This window comes from Chiloscyllium punctatum, chromosome 29, assembly GCF_047496795.1.
Source record: "Chiloscyllium punctatum isolate Juve2018m chromosome 29, sChiPun1.3, whole genome shotgun sequence".
Lineage (NCBI taxonomy): Eukaryota > Metazoa > Chordata > Chondrichthyes > Orectolobiformes > Hemiscylliidae > Chiloscyllium > Chiloscyllium punctatum.
The window spans coordinates 80,698,607-80,720,541 of record NC_092767.1 but is presented as its reverse complement, the minus strand read 5'-3'; the positions used below and the strand labels follow the sequence as shown (position 1 = coordinate 80,720,541).

The window sequence follows — 21,935 nt, the reverse complement described above, 5'->3', positions numbered from 1 at the left end:
ATGAAATAAGCTTGCTCCAAATAGAGCCACCTTTCCAGCTTAAATACTAACACCTATTTACAACCATTTGCAGATTAAGAACCAGATTTCTCTTGTACTCTCCCACACTAACAAAGCCTTTAGGAAAGATTCTGATTAATAGTGCAGAGACTTTCTCACTAACATGGCGATGAGATGGTATAGACTGGTTTAGGTGGTCACTGCTGTAAAGTGGAGCTTCAATGTCAGTGATTTTTTGCAAAGATTCAGCTTCCAGTCTCTCAAATAAATCTAGTTATGTCTGGCCTTTCACAAATACAGTACTAGCAATGAATGCAGCAGAATCTGTAAAAGACAGATTTTGGAATGGAAAATTCCTATGCCACATGAATGAGGTAGAGTCAGGGTCTAACACTGTGTCATTCACCTTGCCACCATCCTATTTTCCCTGTCTTTATGACTTGATGTACTTCCTCTGATATTACCATATCTCCTTTTCAACTTTGTTTCCTCAGTTTAAGTTTAAATTACAGATCATGGAGAATGAGAAACAAATTTAGGGTGTACTTGACATCCAGCCAATGGCTTAAATTTGCTAAATATATTATTGTAAGCTTAGAGGAGATGTAACTCCCAGTCCTTAGTGAGCTCCTGAATGAAGTGTGGCAGGAAAGTTGGACAACTTAATCCAGGCTGTGTGAGAGTATCACACTCACTCCTATCCCCACAACACTGAGATACTTCAATGTTAAAATAACTCAGCAACTGCTCTCCTCTAACAATCCTATCACAAGGTGCTGAACCCTGGGTCTGTGAGCAGGTTATCACACTGAAACTTTAACCACTTCCACATCTCCAATGCCCCACTCCAACAATCTCCCCTCCCCAAGAAACAGAAGAAAACCTGTAGAATTCTTCCTGATTGTGGATAATATTTTTCATTTTAGACACCAGAAAATTTGATCAACAGATTTAACATAAACAGTGAATCAGCTAAGACTCTATGGACGGAGGTCAAACTGTACCCTCCAGCCTCCAAGTGAGTTAGCCAGGGTTCTGGTCTGGAGCATTTAGATAGAGCCTGAGCCTAGGTAGTTGAGCAGGGTTCAAGACCGGGGGCAACTGGGTAGAGTTCAAGATGGGTGGGATGGGCAAGGTTCAGGTTTGGGAGATTTGGGGCAGGATGTGTGTTTGGTGTATTGACAGGGTTCATTTGGAGCATTTGGTAGGTGGATATTTGTGGGTATTGGGCTGGGTTTGAGTTTTGGCATTTGGACGGGGGGTACAAGTTTTGGGGTAACAGGCAGGACTTGTGTCTGTTGGTCAATTTGAGCATTTCAGTAACTGCTCTCCTCTGAACAACCCAATCACGTAGTGCTGAAGCCTGGGTCTGTGAGCAGGTATCACACTGAAAAAAAACCTATCTCCCCTCTCCCATACCCCCATCATGTTCCACTCCAACAATCTCCCTCTCCCCAAGAAACTGCAGAAAACCTCCAGAATTCTTCACAAGTCTAAATAAAACTATTCATTTACATGAAAATTTGATCAACAGATTGTTTTGGGGTATTGGTTGCATTTGAGTTTACTCATTTGGCGGGGGGGGGGGGGCGCGGTGGGGAGTGAGTGTTTGGGGCATTTGAACATGGTTCAAATTTAAGTTAGAGGGCATTGGTTGAGTTTGGGGGTTATATTTCATTTAGAAAGTCCTGACATTATTCAGTTTCTATTTTTAGGTCACGGGTGGCATCCTGTTTTTGTTTGATTGTAACTTTTAATGTTGGGAATGCTATGTAAACATGTCACATTGTAATTATGCTACTTGCCACTAGGGGAGGTGTAATCACAGTGTCATACATTTACACAGATATCTTTCCATCAACTCCCTCTCCATTGTGGGAAGTGAAACAAATCCATGTTTATAGTCAGCATTAGGATTTATTGTTGGGTCATGTCAGGCATAGGTTACAGAGAGTGAAAGTCACTTGTATGCACTGACTTGCCAACATGCTGCAAAACACAAGCTTCAGGCACAGCCAGCTCTTGGCCACTCTCACTCTGTAAACATTCTCTCTCCCTGAGGGCTAATTGCTCCAGTTCGCTGAAGGATTGGCCAAAGTGTGTGTCAGAAACATTCTCGAGGGGAGAGGCTAGATTCCACTCAATCCGTCATCTTAATAATTATTTTGTTTTTGAAAAGTGAAAACTATGTGCACGCCTCTTAAAAAGGCATCACTGTCTGAGGTGTCCCAGAGTAAAACTGAATGTGCGCCATACAATTTGCCACTTTCACAAGCCTAGTGTGTTGAAGTCTCACCCTGATGTACAGCATTAGGCACATCTGTACTCTGTCACTATGGGAAGTACTGATCAACATGGATACTCAACAGGAGATGCAGAACAAGGGTTAAATTGGTTTCTTCATAGTGCATTTGGTGGAAAATGCATTGCATTAATCACACTTCCTTTCCTCTCTCTCCACCCTAAAAGCAACACATTTCTTTAACTGAAAAGAGCAAAGACATGTCAATGTGACCCCAAACAAGTCACTTGGTCAAAGCTGAGTCCCAAAGCCCCTGCTACACACTGCTGCGCAACATTGATATCATAATAGGACATGCAGAATCATGGCGCTGAGCCCAGAGAGTTTGTTTAAATACAGAGCATCAGAGTAAATTACAACCATTGTTTACAGAAACAAATTACTGAATATCTCGACAGATCTGTAAAATACTTGCTAAAATCCATCACCCTGGGGTTTTCTAATCTTTTGCACCTCAAAGAGTAGACTCACCCTGCCTATTGTAAAAAGGCTCTTTGAAAAATCTCTATAAAGTTTAAAATTACAGCTCAACTTAGAAAAACTAGGAGTGGGGGAGAGACAGGGACAGGATCTGGAATGAAACACAAAAGAAAACACTCTTGCACACAAACTACAATGGAAACTTTTTTTTTCTCATCTGTAAAATAAATCAAAACTCTAAGTCCCATCTGCCCAGGCACATGGAGTAAATTATATCAAGAGCTCAAGAAAGATTCATAAAACTCGTTCTTTCCCCCCTCCTGTTAGTTACTCACACAGTCGGAATCCAGTCTTGGCTGTGTCAGAAGGACTACTGTCACTGTAAACCGTTGTAATATTGCCCTTTCTACAGCGATTCTCGCAATGTCCAGCCTCACACTTCAGCTTACAAACCGTAGGTGTGAAAAGAACCTTGATCTTCCCAACCTCAGCAATTTGATTAAACACTGGTGACATGAAAACAGTGCAACAACAAAGCATCAGGAGCAGCTCGGAATCCATTGGGGTCCCTAAAGGTTCAGAACCCCGAGCAGTCCAAGGAGGAAACTGAAGCTCAAGCTAACGCAAAGAATATCTTAAAATCTCCACAGGGTTTGTGATCCTTTGTATGGGAGTTTAATTGAATGCAGCATATTGAGTATACACTGGGAAGAAATCCAAACATGCACTTTATGAGGGGTAACAGTCTCGGAGTTAACCCAGTAAAGGTCTATCCCTGATTCACTGCACGGCATCACAACTCAACACAGTTACCAAATGACAGGAGGCAAGTGCTTGAAAATTAAAATCAGGTTTTATTGTGAAAGTAAATCCTGTTTGGTGAGGTGAAACACAGTCTAGCTTTCTGGTTCCTAGCCAAAATGTACAGCACAGAATTCTAGACACATAGGAAGAGAGAGAATAGGGGCAGGGAAGAAAGGAGAGATGAGGCGAATAGTGAGAGAGGGAAAGAGAAGAGCAGAGGAAGACAGTGAGAGATGTAGAGGGAGATGAAGGGAGGCGAGTAGCTTGGAACAATGAGAGATAGGATTTTTGTTCCAAAGATAGTTGAAATGTGGTTAAATACATGTCATTGGAGGATATAATTACCTTATCCGAACAATGCCAACCATTCCAGCACTAGCAGATCTCCACTGGTGTTGCTCACAGGCTAAATATTTTAATCAGAATGGGAGTGCTACACAGAACATCAACTATCAGATATGATTCTACATATAGGCAGCATTCGCCATACGATTCTGACTGTAATAATAACTAAACTAACAACTCATTTAAGATAATTGATTGAAACATGTACCATGGCTCAGATACACTTGTTCAACATAAAATTAAGGGCCCATTCTCTGCAAACAAAAGGAATACGTTCCAGCCTTTTGCCTTTTTGAATTACCCATATTAGGAAACTAATATTTTCTGCTGCTTATTAGATAGCCTGAGGTCGATTTGCCAACCAATCAACAGCCTTTCTCCAGTAACACTGTAAACTGCTGCAATTGTTTGAAAGTTGGCAGTCTTGCGTTTGGCTTGATGAGTACAAGGTGACAGATTTCAGCAATGTGTCTGTCTTCTAAGCAACACACGACACATTATTCTGCTGCAAAAATGAGGCTGTATTTAATAATGGATGATGATTTATTGACAATTGTACTCTACAATGAACAACATGGTAAAGTACAGTGAAAAGTTTCAACTGCCACGACAATCCAGTGCCATTTGATTACTTCAAGAATAAAAGGAGTTGAGCTTCTCCCTTTACACCAGCAATGACTGGCCCTGTTATACTCCCTGTTATACTCCCCGTTATACTCCCCGTTATACTCCCCGTTATACTCCCCATCTGACAGTCAATTCTTCTGAGGTCAGTAGAGTGGAATCATAAGTGTGGCCTATAGCAAGATCCATTTCTCACCATGGGTGAAGGTGGGTTTCTATCTCAGAATGTCAGATTGTTACAAACAGGATAAATTCCAATCAGTTCAAACAGAATCACTGCTGAAGGATTTGCAGATTGACCCATTTTCTTTGTTAATTGGAGAATATTCCTAATAAGAAGGGAAGGGAAATTGATCGAGTCATTACCCAGGACTGTGTTAATGTGACTTCCACTGCGCTGATTGGACAATGATCAGAATTGACCATCACAACTGGGATCTGCCAAATCAAAACACACCAAGTTCCCGACCAGGTGAGTTATGAAATCCCTGGAAGATAGGAGCAGGAGTAGGCGAGTTGGCCCTTCCAGCCTGCTCTGCCATTCAATATGATCACCGTTGCTGCTCTAGCTCAATGCCATAGTCCCACTGTGTCTCCATAGCCCTTGAAAGCTTTATAATCTAAACATATATCTGTTTCTTTCCTGAATACATTCAGTGACTTGGCCTCCACAGCCTTCTGTTGTAGAGAATTTACAGGGTCTCTACCTTTTGAATGAAGAAATCTCAGTCCTAAATGGCCTCCTGTTTCAGGAGACTGTGTCCCCTGGTTCTAGACTCCCTAGCCAGGGGAGACATTTTTCCTGCTTGCCCAGCCCTATTAGAATTTTATACATTTCAGTTAGGTCCCATCTCATTCTTCCAAACTCTGGTGAACACAGGCCCAGTCAATGCGATCTCTCGTTGTAGGATAGTCCTACCATCCCTGGTATCAAGTTAGTGAACCTCTGCTGCACTCTTTCTTTCACAAGTATATCCTTTCTTAGGTAGAGACTCCAAAACTGCACACTATACTCCATGTGCTGTCTCACCTATGCCCTGTATAACTGCAAGGAGAAAGTGAGGACTGCAGATGCTGGAGATCAGAGCTGAAAAATGTGTTGCTGGAAAAGCGCAGCAGGTCAGGCAGCATCCAAGGAGCAGGAGAATCGACGTTTCGGGCATCAGCCCTTCTTCAGGAATGAGGAAAGTGTGCTAAGCAGGCTAAGATAAAAGGTAGGAAGGAGGGACTTGGGGGAGGGGTGTTGGAAATGCGATAGGTGGAAGGAGGTTAAGGTGAAGGTGATAGGCCGGAGTGGGAGTGGGGCGGAGAGGTCAGGAAGAAGATTGCAGGTTAGGAAGGTGGTGCTGAGTTCGAGGGTTGGGACTGAGACAAGGTGGGGGGAGGGGAAATGAGGAAACTGGAGAAATCTGAGTTCATCCCTTGTGGTTCGAGGGTTCCTAGGCGGAAGATGAAGTGCTCTTCCTCCAGCCGTCGTGTTGCTATGGTCTAGCAATGGAGGCGTCCAAGGACCTGCATGTCCTGCGATAGGGTATCATCCATCGTCATTTCCGCCACCTCCAAACAGACCCCACCACGAGGGATATATTTCCCTCCCCTCCCCTATCAGCGTTCTGAAAAGACCACTCCCTCCGTGACTCCTTCGTCAGGTCCACACCCCCCACCAACCCAACCTCCACTCCTGGCACCTTCCCCTGCAACCGCAAGAAATGCAAAACTTGCGCCCACACCTCCCCCCTTACTTCCCTCCAAGGCCCCAAGGGATCCTTCCACATCTGCCACAAATTCAGCTGCACCTCCACACACATCATTTACTGCATCCGCTGCACCCGATGTGGCCTCCTCTATATTGGGGAGACAGGCCGCCTACTTGCGGAACGTTTCAGAGAACACCTCTGGGACACCCGGACCAACCAACCCAACCACCCCATGGCTCAACACTTCAACTCCCCCTCCCACTCCACCAAGGACATGCAGGTCCTTGGACTCCTCCATCGCCAGACCATAGCAACACGACGGCTGGAGGAAGAGCACCTCATCTTCTGCCTAGGAACCTTCCAACCACAAGGGATGAACTCAGATTTCTCCAGTTTCCTCATTTCCCCTCCACCACCTTGTCTCAGTCCCAACCCTCGAACTCAGCACCACCTTCCTAACCTGCAATCTTCTTTCTGACCTCTCCGCCCCACCCCCTCTCCGGCCTATCACCCTCACCTTAACCTCCTTCCACCTATCGCATTTCCAATGCCCCTCCCCCAAGTCCCTCCTCCCTACCTTTTATCTTAGCCTGCTTGGCAAACTCTCCTCATTCCTGAAGAAGGGCTCATACCCGAAACGTCGATTCTCCTGCTCCTTGGATGCTGCCTGACCTGCTGCGCTTTTCCAGCAACACATTTTCAGCACCAAAGTGTATGACTTCACATTTAGCCAAATTGTGACTGCACTGCTATATGTTTGCCCCCTCCTTCAACATGTCTAAATCGCCTTGAAGTCTCTTTGCACCCTCCTCACAATCCCACCCAGTAGTGTCTTCAGCAAACTTGGAAATGTTGTGTTTTATTCCCTCATCCAAGTCATTTATAAATATCATGGAGAGCTGAGCCCCAAACTCTGATCCCTGTGGACCTTCAGTAGTCACTGCCTTCCACTTGGAAAAATACTTACTTATTCACACTGTTTGTTTCCTGTCTGTCAACCATATCTTGCCAAGACATTACCTGTATTTTATGTGGTTCACGTTTGCCTAGTAACCTCTTAGGAGGCACCTGATCAAAAGCTTTCTGAAAATCCACATACACCCTTTTCCCTAATTCTCTCTTTTCCATTCTGCTGTTTGCATCCTGAAAGAATACCAGGAGGTTTTTTAGGCATGATTTGCCTTTCATAAACCCATGCTGGCTTTGTCCAATCTTGTTAACATTTTAAAAATGTTCTGTGATCATTTCTTTTATAATAGACTCTAGTATTTTCCCCACTCCTGGCAGTACAGCTTACAGAAGGTAAAAGGGATTACAAGCTGGATAATAGCATACATAATTGAACACTACACTTGTACTTTTCAATCAGTGTCTACATGTACAAATCCTACAAATGTAGTTCCTAACTTCATAAGCTGAAACGACTCTGTTCAAGGAGATGGATCTTAGGAACTACTTTAAACTTCCACCTGTGTTGTTTGACTTCAACTGAAGAACAACATGTGGGATTGTGCCACATTTGCACAGTGGATCATCCTGAGGCAGTGAGGAAATGTTACAGATGGATGGGAGGCTGAGTGAAACAAGAGCTGTGGAACATTAGTCAAGACTGAATTAGTGGAGTTGGTTTTCCCAGTGAGTAGATGGAAAGAGGTTGGGGGATTTGGCTGAGTGTACAAATTTAGAAAGAGAAAAAATGCCAAAACAAACTAACACATTGGTGAAACCTATGAAACTGAGAATTTAATTGGTTTTGCTGTGACACTGAAGGGTTTGCACCAGGATTATTGCAAGTTGTCAACATGAAGAAGAAATTTCTTTTCTGCCACATAGTGTTGAGACTTTAAAAAAAAACTCAGCAAATAATCATCATTCTGATGTAAAGAACATATGTCTTGGTATAGTCTCTGGACATTTTAATCTGTATTCCTTCTTCCCAAAAGCAATTAAATCCTGGTGATTTTTTTTTGGTTGACTTGTAACCAAATACCACAGCCACAGGCCACACAAATCCAGGAGCTTGACTCTGAAACCACTTTCCAATAGTGTAGGATGGAAGTATCAGCATCTTCACTTCCACCTTTGTCTCCATTACACCCTAAGCAAGAACAACGGCTGCATGGGGATTCAGTAATTGGTGCACAAACACCAATTCAGTTCGGATACTCATCCCCTTGGAGCTCTATCAACAAACTAGCCTTCCCAGATGACAGCGCACACAAAGCACACACGCTCACTCAAGGGGCACACACAACCAGTCCCACACTTCAAAAGAACATTAGACATCAGGGCTGGGACAGCACAGGGTTAGATATAGAATAAAGCTCCTTCTACATCGTCCCCCATCAGACACTCCCAGGATGGGGACAGCACAGGGTTAGATACAGAGTAGAGTACTTTCTACAATGAATGTGCTATGCTTGGAGGAACTGAATGCTTGCTGAAGGAGTTATGAAGGTGGAGAGACAGGGGAGAGAATGCATTGGGACTGGGACTGGGACAGAGTTTGAAGACAATTTGAGATGATGTTTGGGAGAGCAGAGAACAGATCGGTGAAGTGACTGGAGGACTGCAGAAGGTAACTGGATAAGGGTGGAGGGATGGAGGCGACTGGAGTATAAAGGGAACAGAGAGGGAAGGATAGAACAGAGGGGAGCTGAGCAGAATGGCTGGGGTGGAGATGTGGGGGAGCCGAGGAGAGAGGGGAGGAGACAGGAGAGTTGGGGGGGAGGTGCGGGAACATCCGAGGAGAAAGGAGAATTGCCACTGAGACTGGAGGGAAGCCGGTGAGAGGATTGAGGATGGTGTAAATGGGGTTGGAGGAGGTGGAGGGGGATGTCAGAGAGAGTAAAAGGAAAGTGGAAGGGTGCAAAGGTGTATGGAGGACGGGAGGAGTGGTAGAGGAGTGTGGTGAGAGGAGACAGAGTGGGATGGGGAGGGAGCAGAGGGGTGGGTGTGGGCTGTGGAGTGTGGTGGGAGAGGGCAGAGGGATGAGGGTGCTGTTGAGGGGTGTAAAAAGGAAGTGGAGTGGAGGGAGAGGACAAGGCATAAAGGGCATGAGGTATAGGGAGGGCAGCTGATTAGAGGGTAAACCCTGTGGTGAAGTGGTTGGTGATGGACATTAGGGGATCACAGTCACTCATTGGCTGTATCCAGATTGAGTGGAAGGCTGCAATTAGGAACAATGGCATCGGGCCAACATTTGTGAGACTGCATTAATATCAGCTGGCAGGGCTGGAAGCAGCAATTACAGCTGCCTCAAATCCTGGCAATGTGAAGGCATTTTAACCCCAAGAATCTCATCGAATTCAACTGCCTAACATTAAGTCTTGTGACAACTTACACGAGTCTGTATTGATTTAGATTGCATACACACTCACTCGTACATTCACTCTGTCCTGCACCTATGCACCCTCCCTCTCTCTCCTACACCCATGCACCCTCCTTCTTTCTCCTACACCCATGCACCCTCCTTCTTTCTCCTACACCCATGCACCCTCCCTCTCTCTCCTACACCCATGCACCCTCCTTCTTTCTCCTACACCCATGCACCCTCCCTCTCTCTCCTACACCCATGCACCCTCCCTCTCTCTCCTACACCCATGCACCCTCCCTCTCTCTCCTACACCCATGCACCCTCCTTCTTTCTCCTACACCCATGCACCCTCCCTCTCTCTCCTACACCCATGCACCCTCCCTCTCTCTCCTACACCCATGCACCCTCCCTCTCTCTCCTACACCCATGCACCCTCCTTCTTTCTCCTACACCCATGCACCCTCCCTCTCTCTCCTACACCCATGCACACTTACTCACTCTCTTGCCCAAACTCAAACACACCTACTCACTCTCACACACGCTAACTCTATCGCACAGACTTGCACACTTAACATGCTGAAATGCCCAGAGCGGTGAGACACAGCCACTTAAAACCAACTCTCACTCATTCAGATACTCTCTCACACACACATGCAGACCCCACTCTTACACACCCACAGTCACTCACTCATGCACCCTTCCCTTAGACAAAACAGTGAATGTTGTCTCTAGAATCAGATAAATCATCATCTCATTGTATGCAGAATGAAATCAAAGGGCCAGTCGCCTATCACTGATCCTAAAGTCAAGCCCTGTGTACCCTGTCCACATCAAACCCTGCCAGGACAGGGACAGTACAGGATTAGATACAGAGTAAAGCTCCCTTCATATTCACCTAAACATAAAGTAAAGCCACCTCTACTTCTTTAAACTGAAAGTAAAGTTCTTTCTCTACTTCTAAATTGAAAGTAAAGTTCCCTTGACACTGCCTCCATCAAATATTCCCAGGAAAGGGACAGTGTGGATTTGTACTTTGGTTCATTTGATCTTGACTATGCCAGTGTTTATTACCCACCCTTAACTGCTCTGAAAAACATGAGGGTGAAGTACCTTCTTATTAGAGAAGGATTTTGGTCCAGTGACAACGAAGGAACAGTGATATACTTCCAAGTCTAGATGGTGAGTGGCTTGGAGAGAAACGTGCAGGCACTGGCATTCCCATGTGGATGCTCGTCCTTCTGGATGGAAGTAACCACAAGGCGATGCTGAAGGAGACCTGAAGGGCTGTTATTGTTCATAATGATGAGAGTCCATGATCACTAGCAATTGGGTTAGGATTGCTCAGCTTAGCTCGTACTGGGCCCTTTCGGGAAGCTCACCCTTTGGATTGGAATTGAAGGCTCTACAATGAAGAGATTGTGTTCTCCCTTGTCTCACCTGGAGTGGTACCTAATCTGATTAAATCACTCAGAGCCCACTCTCATCTCTACACCTGCAGTTATAACCACTTCCCCTTCACTTTTACCTTTGACACTTGCTTGTTTAACTCGAGGTTGGTTCTGCCCATGTGCCTTTGGGCCCTGGCTTTTTGTATTGGCTGTGACATCAGATGGTGTTGGCTGTCTCTTGGCAACTTTGACAGAGCGCTGGCTGGACAGTGTGAGTTTCCTCAGTAACACCGACTGTGCCTGCTTCACACTGCAAAGGAAAAGGAACAGAATTTAACAAAGTAATAATCGATACTACAGACAACATGGGAAACTGCTGAAGCAAAGAGAGGGAGGAGAAGAGGGAGTGGAAGAAGGGGAAAATTGGGTAAAGAGAAAGGAAATGATGAGAAATGGACAAGAGAGGTGAGAGAGGAACCAGCTTAGAAAGTTGGAACGAGGAAGGGGAGCAAGCAAAGGTCGACTGGACACAAGGAAAATCTTTGGTTGAAGGCCTAATCTTTCCTCCTGTTCGTCCAATCATTATCTAGACATGCAGCCAAAACAAATGATGCACTTCATTGGTATTGCCCAGCCTGTGTGTCTCCACATCCATTTCTGTATGTACACATTAAATGTTGCAAAAAGAGACAGTTACCTCTTGCAAGCCCCAGAGCTAGTTAGTTCAGGTTGCCTGGAGACAGGAAACTCTCAATCTGCACAATCACTTACTCTGTTTACATTCAATTTTCAGACGTAATATTCAGACAGTTCCTGGCTCAACTTTGCTCTCCCCCCCAGTACAGACAGAATTTTTCCTGCCAGAATGAACAAAGGTACAAATCAAGGATATTTGGCAATAGTTTCAGACTGAAACAAACTGATTAGATTTACGTTTCACGGGGACAAGAATCTCACCCCACACTGGTGCACAAACTTAGCTCCAGAAGCAGCCCACTGATCACTGATAAAAACATTTCTGCACGAAATGTGCTACATGAATTGTGAAAGTGATCTGTACATCATAGCAAGAGCATCTTCTACAGGGAAAATCACATCAGTACAAAAGCTCTGTTTTGGACCTACCAGGGCCACACAGCACCTGACATCATCATAGCCTTGGTTCAAAAAGAGGTGAATTCCAGAGGTGAAGTGACAGTGACAGACCTTGACATCAAGGCTGCATTTGACTGAGTGTACCATCAAGGAGCCCTGGCAAAACTGGAATCAATGGGTGTTGGGGAAAACTCTCTGCTGGTTGAAGTCATCCCTGGCACACAGGAAAATGGCTGCGCTGTTGGAGGTCAACCATCTCAGCTCCAGAACTGCAGGAGTTCCTCAGGGCACTGTCCTAGGTCCAACCATCTTCAGTTGCTTCATCAAATAACGTTCCCTCCATCATAAGGTCAGAAGTGGGGATGTTTGCCGATCAATGCACAATGTTAAGGTTTGGGCTAGCAATTGGCAAGTACCATTCATGCCACATAAATGCCAGGCAATGACCATCTCCAATGAGAGAGAATTTAACCATCACCCCTCAACATTCAATGATATTGTTGTCACTGAATCCCCTTTTATGAGGAATCGAAGATGTGGGTTTGTTGAACAGCAGATCGAGTCAAAACAAATGATACACCATAGCAAAGTGTGTCAATCTCAGCAACAATCGTGTATCTGACACAAGAGAAATGTCCAAGTTGTATGCAGCATGGAGGAATTTTAACCAAGAGGTCCCTTTGGGGGACCCCTGTGCTCTCTGAGTATTTCCCAGTCAATTTAAATTTCAGATTGAAGTAGTCAAAGTAGCCTTGTGTTTCTTCTCATTTGGAGGTTATGATTCTAAAGAGAAACTGAAGCCTCTGGGACAATTTCTACTGCCGCCAAATCTGGAACATGTATCTCAGGGTCTGGGTGGGAGGATCACAGCAAAGACCAGTCTTATGCCCATCCTTTAGTTTTCCATCTGAAGTCAATGCATTGAGGACAATACAGAATTCCTTCAATCATGCACTGGAGTTCGGGACTGTTCCAGGCTTAAAGAACGTAGAATGGTACAGCACAGAATCGGGCCCTAAGGCCCACCATGATACTGAATTAAGCTAATCCCTTCTGCCTGCCCTTGCTCCACATCCCTCCATTCCTTGCATATTCATTTGCTTATCTAAAAATCTCTTAAATGCCCCAATCATATTTGCCTCCATCTCCACTCCTGATATAATATTCCACACTCTTACCACCTTCTTTGTAAAAAAACCTCCCCCATATCTCCTTTGAACTTTCCCCCTCTCACCTTAAATGCATGCCTCCTAGTATTAGACATTTCAACTCTGGGAAAAAGATTCTGACCATCATCCCTATCTATACATCTCATAATTTTATAGACTTCTATCAAGTCTCTCCTCATCGTCCAATGCTCCAGAGAAAACAGGTTTTTTTAGTCTTTTCTCATAGTTCATTACCTCCAATTCAGGCAGCATCCTGGTAAACCTCTCCAAGACCTCCACATCCTTCCCTCATTGTGGTGACCAAATTTGAATGCAGTACTCTAAGTGTGGCCTAACTAAAGTCTTATAAAACTACAAGATGACATCCTGAATCTTGTACTCAATTCCCCGACCAATAAAGGCAAGCATGCCACACATCTTCTTTACCACCTTATCTACTAGTGTGGCTAAATTCTCATACCCAATCTGTGATATAAACTACACCTCAGCTAGACCTGTTCTGCAGATACAAGCAAAGAGCAATTGACTAAAATCTTGTCATCACCAACAACCAATTAGAAGCCCTCAACAGAAGCAAATCAAAGATGCAGACAATGAAAACTAATGCCTAACCTTATGATATACCTCAATTTATTTGAAATCATTTCAACAGTTGCTCCTATTGAATCTTAATTCCTACTTATGCTCAGGCAGATGTTCTTACTTTACTAAGAAGATCTGCTCAAGGATCATTTTCAATGAATTTCAGGCGCATAATATGATCTTTTCTTTAAACTGTATCCAAAGTTTGAAGAACCGACATGAATCGTACTCTGACAGTTTTATCATAGAAATCACCCTGTCTTTTTTCCTAAGACAGTAAAATTCTTCATTATTGTTGTAAAGAGAGGCTAAAACTCTAGTTTTCTTTTATTCTCAGCACATGGAGCTAAAAGTAAATGCTCTTCAACTTTCCCATATTCTGTAAGATCATCTTCACAGAACTGAATGAGCGAAATCATTGTTATACAGAATCTCTAAAATTCCAACTTTAGCAAATTCCAACCTCACTCACCAATTTAGTCAATGGGGAAATAAGCACTGCTGAGCTCTCTTACTGTGTCAATTTGCAATTGGTCTGGTCTTGAAGCTTGAAATCAGATTCCATACTGAGCCAGCTCAATTGGCTAGATGCCTGTTTTTCTGAGCACAGTAACAAATTAGCGTCGGTTCAGTTCCTGCATTGACTGAGGTTATCATGAAGACTCTCCTTCTCAATGTTGCCCCTCACCTGCAGCGTCATGCCCCTCAGGTTAAACTCAGCACCAGTCACCTCTCTCAAATGAGAGAGTAGTGATATGGGCCAGTATGACTCTGGTTACTTTCCCTTTCAGATGACCAATTAAATACCTTATCTGTATCAGGTTTTAAACCAAAAGGTCTATTGACCAAATCTTTTAATAAATACCATTATGGGTTTATTATCAAAATAAAACTTATTCAGTGATGATGCAATAGTTAGTTAACAAATACATGAAAGCATGCACACTTGGCTAATGGAAAAGAGAAAACTTGAAATATTCCAGCAACAACTCTTACAAACAAACAAATAGGTTTCAGCCCGAACTCAACATGAAGATTTGAGATTTTGAGGCAGGGGTCTACCTCAAAACAAGTTGTTTTAATAGTCATGTGATTTCTTAGGAAGCCTTGCTAAAAAAATCTACAATGTCCACGTGAACCTTCAACTTCCTCTTTTGAAGAACCCACATTAGAGGTATTTCCACTAAACTTGAAATAAGTAGGTTTTCTAGCATTGTATAGTAATATTAGTCCTTTACTAAATATGAAGCATCTTCATAACAAGGGAGTTCAATGAGGATTCACCAAACTGATTCCTGGGATGAGGACGTTGTCCAATAAGGGGTGATTCTGAGTAAATGTTCCCCCCATTTGGCAGAATTAAGTATCAGGCATCACAGTCTCATAATAGGAAGTCAACAATTTAGGACAGACATGAGGATAATTATTTTTATGAAAAGGATTATGAATCTTCAGAATTTATTTTCCTTTACCCTCAAGAGCTGTGAATGTTCATGTGTTGAGTATGTTGAATGTTCATGTGTTTAAATTATTATACAGAGTTTGGATATGAAGGTAATCTGGATCTAATGCAGCAAGACAAGGTTGAGGCAGATAATCAGCTATGATCTAATGGAATGATTCCTCCCCTCTCTTATACTTTTATGTTCTCGATAAGATTGGATGAAAATTAGTTGTCTTGTTGTCCCACAGTAAAACAGTCGAGGAGGTACTGGTGTAACAGTAATGCTATTGCCCTCTGGTCAATTAGGATGGGTATGCGAATGACCCCCACATCCCATATTCAATTTTTTTAAAGTCCAAACATAATTCATTGGCTGTAAAACACTCTAAAAACCCTGAAAGTTTTTGTCTAAACATGTGTTCAGTTTTGTGGAAGCAGTGTTCTATGAACAAGAAAGGGGCTAATAGAGAAATAATGTGCAGTTCTGCAGAATTTTGCTCATCTTGCATTATCTTCTCCTTCTCTCCTAAAAATGGTTCTTGATAGAAGACCATAAAGAGGCCATTTAATACCTTCTCACACCCAGGAGAGCTTTCAAAGTGCTTGGTGTTGAATGAGTGGTTGATGCATGGGATGATATCCAATTCTCATTTAGTAAGTTTCACAGACACCTCAAAATAAATAATCATTATAATCATATTTTCCAGAGTTTATAGAAGGAGGAATATTGCATAGTAGATTTCTACTCTGCTTCAAATAAAATCAGAAAACTCCTATCCACGAGAAGTGCAGGTGTTATTTGTTACCACTCTCACACCCAGCTGGACAGTACATTCCACACTGCATCAAACTTTTAAAATGTTCCTCCTCTGCCAAACCAACTTGCTCCAATCCATCTCTCCAAGGTCCTCCAGTCCCTCCCATCTTTTACCTCCATTCAACCTCTTTGTTCATCTTGTTCACTCTTTGACTCAAAATGGTAACAGTCTGCTCTGCTCTAATTAATTCACATGTGCCTGACACACACACGAACCCATTCTCAACATTCTTGGCACCAAATGCAATATTTGTTTTTGCTAAACAAACATTCTTCAACTGGTTCCCAGAGGACAATCACTCACTGAAGGCCAGAGAGCTTAGTCAGAGCTGAGTTGAGAGATGGAAAGCGTGGGACTGGGGGAGTGCACTGGGAGTGGGGGAAGGGAAGATACAGAGAGATGAAAACAGAAAGAGAGAGGGATAGAAAAAGAGGGGGAGAAAAACACTTCCTGCTGTTCTTCTGCATTGATAACTTCGAAAATGTAGAGAAATCTCATGTTAGTTTTGACTATTTCCAGGTAAACTTCATAAGATTAATTGGCAACGCAACGCTTAGGAACAGATTGCTCAGAACCAACAACTCAAGGTTCAGCTTGTATATCCCAGTCCATTCTGATTCGGTCTGTCTGTCCTGATCCACTCCAAATTCAGTCTAAGAATCTTGATTCGCTCTGGGTTCACTGGGAAGGAGTAGTTCATTTATGCTGTGTTTAATTGTTCAATGCTATAGAATTCTCTGTAAATAAACTCCTGGTAAAGTTTAGCTAACCACTTCTCCAGTCCCTATCTAACAGACCTTGAGTAAGTGGTAAATGGAGGCAATTCACTCAACATCTAGCCAAACAAATATCTTTCCTGCAACTATGATCATCAAACTGCTCCTCATATCCTTCAGAGATGGCACTTTGTAAATGCTGCCTGCCAGTCTGGCACAAAGCAATTATCCTCACCAAGAAAAGACTGGTACAAAGTTCCCATGTGATGCAATAAATACACAGAGCTTCTACAGATTGACACTAAAACATGCTTCATTACTGTTCCTTGACCCTGTCTCACAACACTTTGGTCTGTCTCTCACTTTGTACAAAGAAAGAATGCTCACTGATCCTTCCAGCACCACCTGGATTTATGTTGGTCAAGATTGATAAAAGAAGTAAAAATTAATCTAAAACTTGTAATTATAAAAACCATTTTTAAAAATGCTGAAGGTGAGGCTGCAGTAGGACAAGGGGCTACACACATCAGCTCCTGAACATCTCTCCCTTTTAATCTCAGCAACTCCCCGTCCCCAACCCCATGCCCCATTTTCTTCACGATTCACCCTGTTCTGCCACCCTAGGCTTCCATCTCTCATCCTTTACAATATCCAGGTGAGATAATAAAGAACAGATCTGTGAATTTGATCACAGCTCAGTTTGGAAAGATTAAACATGCGAGGTCGAAATCTGAAACATGAAACATTTGCAGGCTTGCCCATATGAACTGCAGGTGCCTGCAGACCTGTCGATGTAAATGCCAAGATTCCGCTAGGCAGCTGAGCATTAACCCTTACATCAGCAGTGGCACCACTGTACAGTTACTGCCCTGGATTTGCCTGTTGTATCTTGTGGCTTAAAGCCAACTTCTATAAACAGATGTGGTCTTCAATTAAACAACCCCCCCCACCAGGTCCTTACAGCCCGCATATAAGTTCCAGAATTTAATAATCAACCATTAATTACTTTAAACAACCCCACAATCTCTTCCAATACAAAAAAAAACAGATGGCCAAGTTATACAGGTTAAACAAATTGTTCAGATTTATTTAAACATTAAGGCCAAAGGGCTTAGCAAAATAACCAATCAAGACCAGACAGACAATAAGATTTGAATCAGTCTGCAAGTGTTGTCTATCCCATTATTGACTGGTGGGTCCTGATTGTCTGTCATACACAATAATACCTTTGGATGAAATGACACTGTCCTCTGTAGACTTGTAATCAAAGGTATTGAACAGAGACAACACATAATCTAGTCTCTGTTATTTAAAATAAAGCTTAATGCTTGAGCTGCGATTCACACCAGGACACAATTCTTGTTGAAACCATTTTGTTTCAAGTAAATAAAGTGTTTAACAGATCCTGGACCTTGTAAGGACAGGTGCTTATTTCTGGATTGTGCATTTATTCCCCTACAAGGAATGTCCTCCCCAATTCTGGAATCCATTCGACTGACTCAGTATTCAGATATCGGGAAGTTATCCAGCTCCTGTCTCTGTCATTCCACAGATTTCCGAATGTAAAGTCAGCCAATCTGTCAACAATGCAATTCTTAATATAATTACAATGGAAGGCTGAAACAATACTTTGTGAATTTGGTTGTAGCGTAGATGTTTTGTGACTCACCAAACTTTTCAGAAAATGAAGAAAACATTTAGCTGGAATCCATTGTTTGCTCCACAATCACAAGATCAATCAGATGCTCCAAAGTCACCCAGCTGCGTTCGCAGAATTATCACTTCGTTATTGACAATTAGCTTCAATGTTTGTATAGACAGGCATGGATTAGGAAACTATTGTGTCCCTATGTCTGGGCCAGGAGGTCTAGGTTCAATTACCACCTGACCCTGAGATGTGACATAATAGGTCTGAGACAGGCTGATGAATGACAATTAAAACGATGGAAAAGATATTGGTGTCACCATGGGCTACATCCGGACAATAACAAATGAAGGTCAATAGTGTGCATCAACAGTGACACTGAAGAGCTAGCTTCTCAGTGAGAAAGCTTGTATGGTCAGTGAGACCTACCTGGATTCAGCTGTGCACTGGATTTTTCAGATGCAGGCAGAAGGAATTCACATCTCAGCTGCCATTGTGAACTGAATCGACAAATAAGTTTCATGGCCAATGATGGCTACTACCCCTGGAGAGATGAGGTCAGTGAATGGAGCTGTAGCTCATACTAATCTACCTAGAACTGAACCTCGAAATAACAGGGTTTTATATCAGAACAAGCATACAGTGCACAAGAGAGAGTGTAGTTCTGTATGATGTGGCCTAATACCATTCTGGCCACCACAGTAGATATCATGAAGACTCAAGGATTTAAGCAACGCAAGAACCAAGGACTATTCCTGGTGGGCTGTACCTAACTCCATCTGTGATTAGGAAGTCCAGGAAATTGCAAAGCCAATATCACGTGAGCATACACTCACCACTACTGTATAACAGCAATAACATAGTGTGGATGACAGGAGACATGTCCAAGGGCTAGTTTTTCAAATATTTTATGCCCAGTGTGAGGAAGCACTTAAGGTCATAGAGAGTACTAGAGAAAGCTATCCCATTATGAGAATGTTTTTGGAATAGTTTCTGAGAACTAAACAGCAAGTTCGAGAGCCAGCCAACCAACCAAGGTATCCTAGACCCGGATTTAATGAAGACAGCTTAGTCAACAGTAATAGTGTGGAATGAGACACCTATGTCCATTAGCAAAAAGGTTAACAACCAGGAGATGCGAATTATTATACATTAAATTTGACGGACAGAAGAGAGGATCCAAGACTATTAATTTAAATTTGATTAAGGACAGTTATGATGGCATGAAAGCAGAGCTAGCTAAAGTGAACTGGAAAAGTAGAAAAAGCAATAGATTGATTGATGTGCATTGACAGACATTGAAGGCCTTTTTCAGAACACGCAGCAGAGATACATTACTACAAGAACAAAATATTTCAAGGTAAGGACAATCATCTAATGGATCTTACAATAAGTTCCAATACTAAAGACAATATAAACTTTAATGAAAAGTGTAAAATTGCACAAAGGTAACGGCAGGCCAGAACACCAAACACATTAGACTGGAGAACAATGGTAATTAATGAAAAGATTAATAAGAAAGTGAAATTAGAACATGAGAGAAAGTGAGCTAAAGAAAAGAAAACAGAGCAAAATTTCTAAAATTTATTTCTAAAAGGAGAGTTAAAGTCAGAATTCCTCCTATAGAAAGTACGCCTTGGGAATTAATTATGGAAAATTAGATGAGAAATGAATTGAGCACATACTTTATATCAGCCTTCACTAGGAAGAAACGAGTAATGTCCTAGAAATAGCTGTAAAACAGGAAATGGGAGACAGGAGGAACTCAAAAATATTACCATCATTAGGTGGTGGTGATGATTTGGAGGTGCTGATGTTGGACTGGAGTGTACAAAGTAAAAAATCACACAACACCAGGTTATAGTCCAACAGGTTTATTTGGAAGCACTGGCTTTCAGAGTGCTGCTCCATCATCAGGTGGTGTAGTAAGCAAATTGTTGGAGCTATGGGCAGCTGTTAATTTTCCAAAATATTCTCAATTTGGGGAATGTTCCTTCAGATTGGAAGATAACAAACATAACTCTTTTATTAAAAAAGCAAAGGATTAGACAGGAAATTACAGGTCAGTTAGTTTAACATCTGTCATCGGAAAAATGCTCCAAGTCATTATTGAAGATATTACAGCAGTGCTTTTGTGAAAGGAAAATCATGCTTAAACAACTTATTGAAGTTGTATGAAGAAGTAACACTTGCTGTAGAGAAAGGGGAACTAGCGAATGTACTGAACTTGGATTTCCAGAAGGTGTTTAATAGAGTGCCACATCAAAGGTTGGTGTTTAAAATTAAAGTTCATGGTGTTAGAAGTAATACTTTGCCACAGACAGAAGATTGGTTATATCTTACAGGGACTAGAGAGGTGGCATAAGTGGCTCATTTTCTGGCTGACGAAACATAATGTGTGTTGTCCCACAGTATGGGCACCTCAACTGTTTACAATTGATATAAATTCATAAAGTGACCACATACTGTCCTCCTTTGGCTGATGAGTCAGTACTCCTCCACTTGGAGGAAGCACTGAGGGTGACAAGGGTACAAAATGTACTCTGGGTGGGGAATGTCAATGTCCACCACCCAGGTGGCTTGGCAGCAGCATCACTGATCGAGCTGGTCAGGTCCTAAAGGATATAACTGCTCGACTGTGTCTGTGGCAGGTGGTGAAGGAACCAACAAGAGGAAAAAGCATGTTTGACCACATCCTTACTAATCAGCTGGTTGCAGAACCATCTGTCCATGACAGTATTGGTAAAAGTGACCATCGCACTGTCCTTGTGGAACTGAGGTCCTGCCTTCACATTGAGAATAACCTCCATCATGTTGTATGGCACTATCACTGTGCTGAATGGGACAGACTTCGAACTGATCTAGCAGCTCAAGACTGAGCATCTATGAGGGTCTGTGGGCCATCAGCAACGGCAGAATTGTACTCCAGCACAATCTGCAACCTCATGGCTCGGCATATCCCCCACTCAACCATTACCATCAAGACAGGGGATCAATCCTGGTTCAATGGATACTACAGGAGGGCATGCCAGGAGCAGCATCAGGCATACCTAAAAATGAGGTGTCAACCTGCTAAAGCTACCGAACAAGACTACTTGCCAAACAGCATAAGCAGTGAGTGATAGAAAGAGCTAGGTAATCCCACAACCAGTGCATCAGATCTAAGCTCTGCAGTCCTTCCACATCCAGTTGTGAATGGTGATGGTCAATTAACTAACTTACTGGAGGAGGCAGCACCACAAATATCCCGCTCCTCAGTGATGGAGGAGCCCAGCACATCAGTGCAAAAGATAAGGCTGATGCAACAATCTTCAGTCAGGAGTGTCAAGTGGATGATCCATCTCGGGCTCCTCCAGTGGTCCCCAGCATCACAGATACCAGTCTCCAGCTAATTCGATTCACTTCATGTGATATCACGAAACGACTGGAGGCACTGGATACTGAAAAGGCAATGGGCCCTGACAACATTCCGGCAATAGTACTAAAGATGTGTGCTCCGTGTGTTCCAAAACTTGCTACTCCCCTGGTCAAACTGTTCCCATACAGTTACAACACTGGCATCTACCCAAC

At 43.0% G+C, this 21,935-nt stretch overlaps 1 protein-coding gene across 5 annotated transcripts in view; it reads right to left on the bottom strand.

Annotated features, from left to right (window-relative positions):
• Window positions 1-21,935, bottom strand: part of LOC140454655 (latent-transforming growth factor beta-binding protein 4-like) — a 146,803-nt gene that overhangs the window by 99,248 nt on the left and 25,620 nt on the right. For 3 of the 5 annotated variants that reach the window (XM_072549581.1, XM_072549582.1, XM_072549583.1), the window contains one exon: window positions 11,034-11,206. In XM_072549581.1, coding sequence (XP_072405682.1) covers window positions 11,034-11,206 — 173 coding nt within the window. Of the gene's footprint in view, window positions 1-3,057; window positions 3,299-11,033; window positions 11,207-21,935 lie in introns of those variants that run through there. The other 2 variants (XM_072549584.1, XM_072549585.1) reach the window with 1 other exon arrangement.